General features: G+C 43.1%; 1 protein-coding gene and 1 long non-coding RNA gene across 3 annotated transcripts in view; one reads left to right on the plus strand and one right to left on the minus strand.

Annotated features, from left to right (window-relative positions):
• Positions 1-1,981: 1,981 nt before the first annotated feature.
• LOC147817933 (uncharacterized) overlaps positions 1,982-10,837 on the plus strand; it is a 13,980-nt gene continuing 5,124 nt past the window's right edge. The window contains exon 1 of one of the 2 annotated variants that reach the window (XR_015438480.1): positions 1,982-2,230. This is a non-coding gene — a long non-coding RNA (uncharacterized LOC147817933). Of the gene's footprint in view, positions 2,231-5,295; positions 6,788-10,837 lie in introns of those variants that run through there. The other variant, XR_015438481.1, reaches the window with a different exon arrangement.
• dlx6a (distal-less homeobox 6a) lies at positions 2,525-5,004 on the minus strand. The gene is made up of 3 exons (XM_023426652.2): positions 4,446-5,004; positions 3,527-3,720; positions 2,525-3,291 (listed from the first exon to the last, which is right to left on the minus strand). The coding sequence occupies exons 1-3, from the start codon at positions 4,750-4,752 to the stop codon at positions 3,052-3,054; spliced, it is 741 nt and encodes a 246-aa protein (XP_023282420.1). The 5' UTR covers positions 4,753-5,004; the 3' UTR covers positions 2,525-3,051.

The following is a 10,837-nucleotide window of genomic DNA, read 5'->3' on the forward strand; positions in this document are numbered from 1 at the left end:
ACTCCCCCCCCCCCCCGTGTGCCTCCCCCTGTTTCATACATATACACACAAACATACACACACACTAACACACTAAACAATACTGCATCTGACCCACACACTGACCCATGCATGTTACCATTTCCACCTGACACAGAATCCTCTTCCTTTCCTGATTGCAGCCTACTGAATACACTTTACACACACACACACACACACACACTGGAGCAAAACACTGGAGCAAAACACTATAAAAAATGGTCTTCTTGATCTAAAACTCCACACTGCTTGTTGTTTTCAGTTTAATTTCTGCTGGAGACTGAACGTAATTACAATGCTAGCAGGTCATTTGAGAAATTTAGATTCATTCAAATTTAGACATTGCACGTGCACGCACCCAAGGCGCGGGCACAGTTGCACACATAGACCTCTATATCTCTTTCATGCACACACACACCACTACTGTATGTCTCTATCCATCCATCTCTCTCTCTCTCTCTCTCTAACACACACACACACACACACGCACACGCACTCTCTCTCACTCTCTCACACACACGCACTCTCTCTCACTCTCACTCTCACACACACACACACACACACACACACACTAGTGGTGCCATTATATCGAGAGCCCCCGTTTATTTCCAACCGAACATTTTCCACTCAGCTAGTTTCCCCCCGTTTTGCAAATCGAGTCTAAATAATGACAGTTAGCTTTACTGGACAGCTTCAACTGTAACACTCCACAATAATTATTCTCCAGGATTAGAGCCTCCATTATCATAATCTGGACATTGACAATTACCTATAATTTGCAAAGATGCGCTTGGTTCTTGATTGCAGAGGGCTTTTTTTTCAAGCTCGCCATCACTAAACAGTGACAGTAATAACAGCTAATTTTGCAGGCAATATATAAGAGCTTACCGGGGTGTGCAAACACTTTCCCACCTGGATTTGCTTATTCAACCACCAGCAGTAAAACCGTGCAGCGCTTTTTTGGTTAGTCTGTGTTAGAGAAGCAGAGCAAGGTAAGGATGAGTCTTATATCTTCTGTCCTGTGACTGTTCCTGGTCTTAGAGGTTGCTGCGACACTCTTGACTGAAAAATAGTCTTCACTAAGTTCTGAGCTTAAGTCAGGGCTGTCAACAGAGAAGTGGAAACATTCTTGCGTTTTCCTAACATCTGATTTCTTTTTTTATTTGTTGGAGAGAATAATGGATGTCTTTACGAGATTTGTTCCGGTTGATGTTTTGTTAATGTGTGAAATCTTGTCAGGTGCTACGGGAGCTTTTTATGTGAGAAGTCTGCTGTAGTGAATCAGCTATAGTGACACATCCCTCCCTCCCTGCATCCCCCCACCCCCATATCTGTCTCTGTCACCCTGTTGCACTTTATCACCATTGCATCTATCTATCTATCTATCTATCTATCTATCTATCTATCTATCTATCTATCTATCTATCTATCTATCTATATCTCTATCTCTCTATCTATCTCTCTATCTCAAACTCATCAGATTTTGCTCGTTTTCCATTTGCACAACCTCATGAAACCCGTCAGCTTCTGGAGCTGAATGTGTACAGCATGTGCATTTATGAGCTCTGCTGATGTTTGCTCGACCTGCTGCTGTCGGGCTCCCTGCAGCCCGCAGATCAGGGTGCACATGGCCCAGGAGCAGATAGGCCCCCAGCCTTGGGGGCCCAGGTAGGGCTGAATGCGCCCCAGTGGGACATCCGCGACTTGACAGCTGCATGGAGCTTTTCAGCGTTGTAATTTCAGATAATATCCCGAGCGCTCACTCTCCTCAGCAATTTGTATATGAATAACCGAATAATTTTCCCTTTTGTTCCATCTGTGCTACCTCAAATCCAAATAAAGATGCCTTTTAGTATTAAAAGTGGTAGAAAATTACAGGTAATTATCTTTGACGGTAAAAACGCTGTAATCAGCGGGCTACATCAAAAATTACCCTAATTATGCCTGCATTTATGAGAATGGAAAAAAAGCCTCACTTGGATAAAAACCCACAAATTGTCCCAAATATCTCCTTCATATTGAACGCCACTGCAGCTGGCTGCTTTGTTCAACATCGATCCCGTGGAGCTTGGCATTTAACGCCCTGCATTAGGACGGAGAGACGGGAGAAAACATTTTGTCAATACTTCTAATAATTGAGGGTGAAATGACAAGATAAGCTGGACCTGGAGCAAATGTCTTTCGAGGTGAATGTAGACAGCAGCGGTGCAGGGTAAGTTCATTTCCTCTGGTGTTGAGCGCATTTGATAAATCTATATACTACTGTGGCGTTCTCCATCAGCCACTAAGCGCTGTGGATTTATTTAAGATGTTTACTCTGGTGAAATGGGCTTTTCACTTGAGCACTGTCAGTAACTGATGTTCAGATTGTCTGTTATAAGCTTGTGCACACCAGGGAGACGGGAAATAGGCCTGTTATAATGTGATGTTGGCCCAATATGGAGCATAAAAAGGCCTCGTTTGAAATAATTTTCATATTTGGAAATCATGCAACAGCAGGCGTCTGTTTTGAGTCACGGTTTACTCAATCTGACAAAACATAAAAAGTGTATGTACAACTAAAATCGCAGATTATATTTACAGACAGACAATTTGCTTGGTTTTGCATGTTGAAGAAACAACCAAAAAAAAAAAAAAAGCAGTCAGGAGTCAACCATGGCGACAGGTTCTGGGCGCCACAGCCCACGGAGAGTGTAAGCAGTCTTTGCCCAAAGTGGCTAAAATGTCACTGATAATATTTGGTATATTGACGTTCAGATGTTGACATGAATGAAAGCATAACAGAGATGCGAGCCCACTGAACAGCCACGCTGACAAAAATGGTTAGTTCCCTTGTTGGTGTCATCACGCCGGGGCATGGCTGCGTGTTATCCTTCAGCAGAGAGGTATCGGAAGGGTTTTATGTTTTTTTTTTACCTCCTCTCCAGCATCCAGTCTCTGCGCTGACACAAATTGTAGGCTACGTTGGAAACTGCATGGCGGAGATCCGGAGGCCTCCAGACAGCTCACTGACCCTTTTCCTGCCTCATCAGTCTATCTCTGCATTGAATCTTGATGTGGGGAGGAATACCAGTGAGAGTAGCCGGGCATGTAGCTGTTCGCCGGCATGTTTACTCCTTTGGAAGAGGCCGAGACGTCCCATATTGGAGGGATGGTCGGGGAGCGCGGGGATAGGGACATGGAGCCCGGTATAGCGTCGCTCTCGTGCGGGTTGCTGCCTTGCTTGAGCAGCTTCTTGAACTTTGACCTCTTATTCTGGAACCAAATCTTTACCTGTACGGGAGAGAAGAGGGTGCATGCAGTTAGAAATGGACACATGCATAATGAGCCTGCATGTAGATGTAGAAAATTGAAGTAGACTATTAAATCTTTAATACTAGAAATACATTATTATTATAATAATGTTAATAATAATATTTAAAACTGCATTATAATTGATAGAAGAATACAGATGATAATTTCCAGGAGGTGGTGTGAAACTGTAAAGCAGTGCATATTCCTTGCATACCTGGGTTTGTGTCAGTCCTAGAGAGGCAGCCAGCTCGGCGCGCTCCGGTAAAGCGAGGTACTGTGTTTGCTGGAAACGGTGGTTCAGTGCTTGAAGCTGCAAACTGGAATAAATTGTCCGAGGTTTGCGAATCTTTTTGCCTTTCCCATTAAAACGAATTTCCCCATTTTCAATCACCGTCGTTTTCTGCTGCTCTGCAACAAAAACAAGCAATGTTATTATTCAAAACCACAACAGCGAGATTGTGTTCATTTTTTTCTGTGTGTGTGTGTGTGTGTATGTGTGTGTGTGTGTGTGTGTGCAAGGGAGACACCGACGTATCAAACAGCTTGAAATATCTGTGAAAGGTGAGGATAAATTCAGAAGCGCCGAATGAAAGTGTCTTAAAATAAAAATAAAAAAGCTGATAAATGTTGACATCTGACTTTGCCTTCACGCGCCGTGGCAGCCACAATCCTCATACGCTGTCATATTTAGGATATTGCTGGTAATGACATGTCAATTAAATGCTAATTACAACATTCAAGGCGTGCGGGCTGCCTAATTTCCACGAGTAGTTGGTGCGGATTGCACGGTCGTGATGATCACACCCCGGGCATTAAAACAGGTTTTGTGGGAACCGAGGGGAGTGCTAAACGGGACAGCAATACAGGCTACAGGCTGAGAAGGTAAAAGGCTGGATCTCGAATTATCCGGTGCCATTTACGCACGATTTTTCTTCGATGTAATCGCCCACCTACGTCTGAAAGATCATTCGTCCGAATTTGGAGTGGCCGACTTGGGCATGATACCAACACCGGCAGGAGAGACAGGTTTGATCCCCACTGTGGGCCACTGGCACTAAAAGAAGGTATTCGCTGATGGTAGTGTCATGACGCGGTGCATTTTCCACTCGGCTGGTGAAAAGGGGGTCTCTTACCTGTGCCGTCTAACCTTGTCTGTCCTCCCGTGTTGTTGTGATAGGATGGCAGGTACGGGCTGTGGTGCGGATGGCTCACGTAGGGGTAGGGTAACGACCTGTTGTAGGTGTTGGTCCCGGGGTACGGGGTGTTGTCGTGCTGGTGGTGAGCGTGTGAGCCGGAGTGGAGACAGTGCAGCGGGTAGTGGCCGCTGGCCATCGACGGGGAGCTCTGCTGTGAGTGCGACTGCTGCCCAAACTCCATGAAAGCAGACTTGGACGAGTCCTGAGCGTCCAGACCGTCAGCCATCGTAGTCATGGTCATCATCGAATTTTCTGCCTTGAGAGCACTCACCCCCCTCTCTCTCAAGACCAAATCGTTTTTCTCTCTCTCGCTGTGTTGTTGTCTCTCTCCCCTCTCTCCACCGCGAACAGATATTGTCCTATTAACACCCGAAATTTCCAGAGGCGTCTTTATTTCCCCCCTTGTCCTGTGATATTCTCACTCAAAGTGGCGGAAGGTAGGCATAAGTTAAGGGAGAGATTTTAAGGTGGATTCTGTTAAAATTGAGCCCTTGCTTCCAGACTTGATGCAGACACTACAAGTAAAATGGTTTGTCTCCAAAGGGCAGCGCCTCCCGATTGGTCATCCAACCCAACGTCATCAGTGCTTTGCGCTTCACGGAGACTTGAGCTGGAGTTAACCCACCTTACCAGCTCCCACCACAACTATGGGGGAAATAATATATGGTGGGAAAGACGCCTAATTCCTACAGACAAGCTTCACACGTAAAACCAGCTCTTTTGGAATTGCCGAGTCGATTTTGTTTTGTACCCAAACCCCCAAATTACGCACGACGCGCAACATATAGTGCGCACTTTGATTTAGCCTGATGAGCCAGCAGTGTATATGTCCCTCTTTTTCTCCTCAGCTTTTAACTCCTCCTTTCCTCTGGAATTAATTACATATAGGCTAGGAAAGCATCACACAAACACCCTATTTAAGAATATTAATATCGTATTTAATATTAAATTGATTTCTAAACTAAATACCATCAAATTATTTACAAATTAGCCCCTTTCTACAAAAAGAATCATCTTTACAAGTCCTCTATCGTTGTTTAGGAAGATTAAATATTTTTTCTACAAATGCATAAACATTTACGAATGCTTGTGGGATAATCCCATCCGTATTAAATGTACATTGAAAGACTTTTCTACATTTAGTGGCACTATAAGTATTTACACTAGTGGTGTGATCTGTTTTATTTCAAGGAAACTCCTGAAACAGGTGGCATTGCTTTGGAAATAAGAGAAAATAGGCCCCTAACTCTACAGATTTTTATGTGGAGAACAGAACTTTTGCATTTATTTTGTACAAAGATTTAAATAATTTTTTTTTTTGCAGTGTAGTATTTGCTTTGTTGGCGCCTAATGAGCAGTCCCTCTTCAAGCCCCCCTCTGCTCTGAAAGTAATATATATTATAACTGTTTTTTTCTGGGGCTACTGACCATATGATTAAGGATCCTCAGACAATTCAAAATACAGTACATGTGACACATCAAATAACAATATGCCTGAGGTACAATAGGTTATTTTGCAGAAAGAAGGGTGGATACCGAGATAAACTGACAGTGTCTTTTATCCCTGTTGTAATATGAGGCCTGATAGGGTCCTCAATATATGTAAATTATACAGTTTGCCTCTGAGGGCTGCGATCTTCGATTTGCAAATAAGAATAAAATCTTATTTCCGCTTATAGCCACTAATGCAATAGGTATTCAAATCATGTTTTGCACCACTTTCAACACATTTTTTGCCGCAATGTAGCATTCAGTGATTTCACACAAAAAAAGGCGATGAAAAATAATTATGGTTGCAATCAAGTTACTACGAAAACCTATTTGATTAGCGGCCACACTTTACTCAAATTGCAGCTATAAAATTAAGAACAATTCGCCTGTAATGATTATGGACTGGATTTATTTTGGGAGGGTGGAATAAAAGTGGATATAGCATAAATTATCCCCTAATTATACGCCAGTGTCGCCTCAATTATCCTCTTATCAAAAATGGTTGTCTAAATGCAGCGTTTAGTTTCAATTTTCTCCTTTTCTGTAACAAGAACTTGGTACCTTGCTATTATCGTCAGCTACGGTTGTTATTTACTTTGTGGGATTTAAAAAGTGCACAACCCAGCCGGATAATCATTTTACAGCAGCGGACCAAGAGAGGAGCACAGACGCTGGGATGTGAGCCGCAAGACACCCAGACGGATTTGTTGTATTCTTCCAGACTCTCTTAGATTAATACATTTTTAAGAAAAACCAGAGCACTTCTGTGTCTTCAGGAGGGGGTTCAGGTAAGAGCTTCTTTTGAATCCTCTTTTCTGCTCACTGACATTGTGAAATGATTTTTATGGCCTCTGATAAGTCTGTATATTAGGCGCACAGTGGCCTCGCAGACCTCAGCACACCTTGGTCACCCTTCAGTGATTTAACATAGTGGCCAATTCCCCCTGTCCGTGTTCCACTTGGACACGCAGAAGAGAAACCAGATCCCTACACCTTTTCTAATCGCCTTTGAGTGCTACTACAAAGACATGCATGCTTTGCAGCGATGCTATAGCTGCGTCCCCCCCTCGGGCTGAAACCTCTGGGCTCGATTGAATGAGACATCTTCATTCTTCAGGTTTTGCAGCATCATGTGCGCGCGCGCGTGTGTGTGTGTGTGTGTGTGTGTGTGTGTGTGTGTGTGTGTGTGTGTGTGTGTGTGTGTGCCACCGCAGGATTATTAAATTGCGGGATGGCAGCGCGGGTAATGTCACAGGCTTGGTGTCCCGCAGGCGAGTTGGGAGGCTTTTCTAGGCACAATGAGATTAAGTGAAGTGGTGAAAGGACGGATTTGTTTGAACAGAGAGAAAGTGACATACTCGACCTTGCTGCTTTGGAAATGTTTAAGATGTGGCCTATTGCATGCATGCTGACAACCGTGTATAATTGCAAGGCACATTAAGCAACAGGGGCCTATATCGGATGTTATCAGGGGACAGAATTTAGAAAATATAATTTTGTTTTTTAAAAAAAGCAAAAACATCAATTTGCATTTGTGCAAAATGTTTTAGAAAATGAGACATTAAACCTTTAGCGCACGTGTCACCTGCTGTGGTTTGGCTCCTGTTGTACTTTGCCCCATTGATCTTGGATTATAGGAGTTCATAGCCTTATTCTGGAGTGAAATTATTTTATATTTCAGTTCGTGGAAATGTCAGTCACAAAATGAACACCGTTCAGCTGCAAATCTAGAAATCACTTTGTCCCTAAGTAGATGATTGACCTTCAGCACAATCAATGGCCGTGGTGGTTTAACAGAAGTGGTCTTTATTTCCAGCTGTCTTATAAACGCTGATGAATGACTCTCTAAAATCACTCCAATACCCAACCGCTGCGGATGTATCAGACCTGGGATTTCCCTGACATCTATTGTCTGGGATGGGGTGCATGAAAACTGAGAATGTTTTACACTACGGCAACCTGGCGTTATTCTATAGTTAACACGGTCAGTAGCAGTTTATATGTCTTTAAAGCACCTCCAAGTGAATTGGAAATATCTGTAAGAAGATGGATAAACGGTAGATTTACGCACACATTCTCAGGAGGCCAGTTTAAAAAATATAACTAGTTCCCTCTCTCCTCCTCTCTCTGAATGTGTGTCACTGGCTATTTTAACACCGCGCGTCTCTTCTTGTCTATCTGGCCACATGTGTTAATCATCCCTGAGCGTTAACACGAAGTTCCAGCAAGGCACACATCATAATTGTAGCGAGAGGCTGTGGCGTTTGCGGTCGGTCCCTCTAACAGCTATTGACTGGCTCGCATGGAAAGCCACCTCCTTGGCTCCTCTAGGGACCCGGTCGGTTGGGGACGCTGAGGCTTGTCACTGCAGACAGAGACCGGGAGGCACTTAAACAACATGTCTCCCTTCTCCACAGCGCAAAAGCCACTGGCGCGTCACAGACAGCCAGGCGTCAACGGTTCTCCATCTCTGCCGTGCGAGGGGCGGGAAGTGGCGAAGGGAAGCGCAGATGCATACCACACAGCTGTCAGTGTAACACGGTTCACTGTAACTGGATTCAGAGGGAGCAACCCCCGCCCCCCTCACACACACACACTCACACAAACACACAAACACACAAACACACACACACACACACACACACACCAACCTCAGCCCAAAATGATTACCGATCAGCCTCTAATGCTCCAGTAGAATGTATCTGTGCCCAAATGGTGGCGCGCCGCTTTTACGCACATAAATTGCGCACATCGCACTAATGCAAACCCACTTATGCGAAGCTTTGATGTGTTTTGTAAAAGCCTGCAACTACACCAAGAAAAATTAGTGTGGTTTTTTTCAGAAAGAAAACCATGCGCTCCCAGGCAGGCGACTGTTTACAATAAGTTTTGCATCATAAATTAGGATTGCATTATCTCTCGAGTAAATAGCAAAATTGGCATATGCATGGCCCCAGGTGCAGGGCCTTCAGATAGACCCGGTGTAGCTTGTTGGTAGTGGAGCTAAATGACCACAAATAAGCAAAGGCCTGCACCACTGAGCCTTCACAGCCTCTCAAAGACTAATGGATTTAATTTGGCACGGCTGAAGCTGCACTGGTCGCACTCAGGGCCTGTGTCCCTAATTAAGACTGCTTGTTTCTCTTGTCGCCTTCTCTCTCTACATGTTTAGGTCCACCTGAGTGATTGCATCGCTCGGTTTCCTGCAGTAGCCATGTGGTTTTTATATTTCATCATTTATCTCTGAAATGAAAAGGGGAAACGAAGGGCAGTAATCGTTGAATTTAGTCATTTGGTGAAGTGTAACAGTAGAATATGCATGAAATCCTCCTCAGCAAAATGGCACGGGAATGGGCAAACTCTCCTTGGGTTTTATTATCAATATTGTTAAGACAATGAAGGGAAGACATATTTAGAGAAGGAGATATTTTGTTGGTTATTCATATAGGCTACGACCTAGCAAACACAAGTCCCTCTATGATTCTGCATGCTAGGTCAATAAAAAAAGGCGCTATATCCAAAAAGTTGATGTGAACTTTATGTTAGTGACTAGTGAGTACCAGGGCGAGCATTGGTCCCCCCCTTTTTTTTTCTCTCTATACTTAATACGCGACATTATTAGGTCTGACAGCACAGTGGTCGGTCTTGAAGGAGAGGATTTGGTCGCTAGATGACAGACAGGAAGGCCAGCAATCATGGGCTCTTTTTTTATCAGAATGTACTGTTCGATGCCGTTTATCCCTGATGATAGAAAATTGCTCTGTTGCCAGGACGCTGCCGCCGAAATAGAGGGCAGGAGCAACATTTCCATTTTCCAGTTTGAAAGCCATTGAAATGAATTAGTAAAAATGAAAAAAAGGGGGGAAAATGAGAAAGAATCCCCCGGTAAACAAAGGGGAGCAAACAAAGATACCATTTTCTTTTGCCGAGAATCCACCCTCCTCGTTTTTCCATTTTTTTTCTCCTTTCTGCAGCAGAGTGAAGGTTTTACTTCAACAGTTGCAAATCACATGCTTGGCTTTTAATGTAGTCCAAGGCTCGGGCCTACTTCAAAGACAATCATTTAGTTCCCAACCTCCTGGAATAATTACAGCGCCTTTTCATCTGTCGTGACAGAGAAAAAGAGAGAGAGACAGAGAAATTAAGAAAGAATACATGGCAATGAGGAGCATGAAGAAAACTCCTGAAATGTTGAACCATTAGGCACAAATGAACAGTAACATGTCACAGTGGGGAAGAGATGCATATTGAAGGAAACATTTTGGTTTTATTAGAATTTAGAAAAACCTGTAGTGTAAAGGGTTAAATATTTTTTATATGTGTGTAAAATATACTAGTCGTCAAATATTGGACTGTATTTGCTTTTAATATTTGTTATTCTCAAGCATTTTACACCTAAATCATCATTATTATCATAATCATCATTAGCTATTATTGTTATTATTATTATTATTATTATTATTATTATTGGGCTGTTATTCTTGATGTTTGTGTTTCAGCCGTTGTTGCTATAATCATCATCACAATCATCACATTAATTGCATCTCCGGTTCCTTTAAAGAGTTTAAATCCTGTATTTTGTGTTATACTGCGATTGGTCTTCAAATAAATCCAGTAAAAACACCATGTTGTTAAATATGAAGAATGAGAACATAATTTAAAAACTGTATATTAGAGAAATATTACTGTAGGTTTAAAAACAAGCCTAATCTCGGGATGGAGGAGATTTTAGGCCTCAGCTTTTGCTTTTTCGTTAATTAACAGTGATTTTAGGATTATTTATCAGTGGCACAGATAGATCCTGTGGCGAGGCCATCGTCAGTTACGGGGAGGTTGGT

This window comes from Seriola lalandi, unplaced genomic scaffold, assembly GCF_002814215.2.
Source record: "Seriola lalandi dorsalis isolate HSWRI2012SDOR001 ecotype SW California unplaced genomic scaffold, Sedor1 jcf7180002054834, whole genome shotgun sequence".
In the NCBI taxonomy this organism is placed as follows: domain Eukaryota; kingdom Metazoa; phylum Chordata; class Actinopteri; order Carangiformes; family Carangidae; genus Seriola; species Seriola lalandi.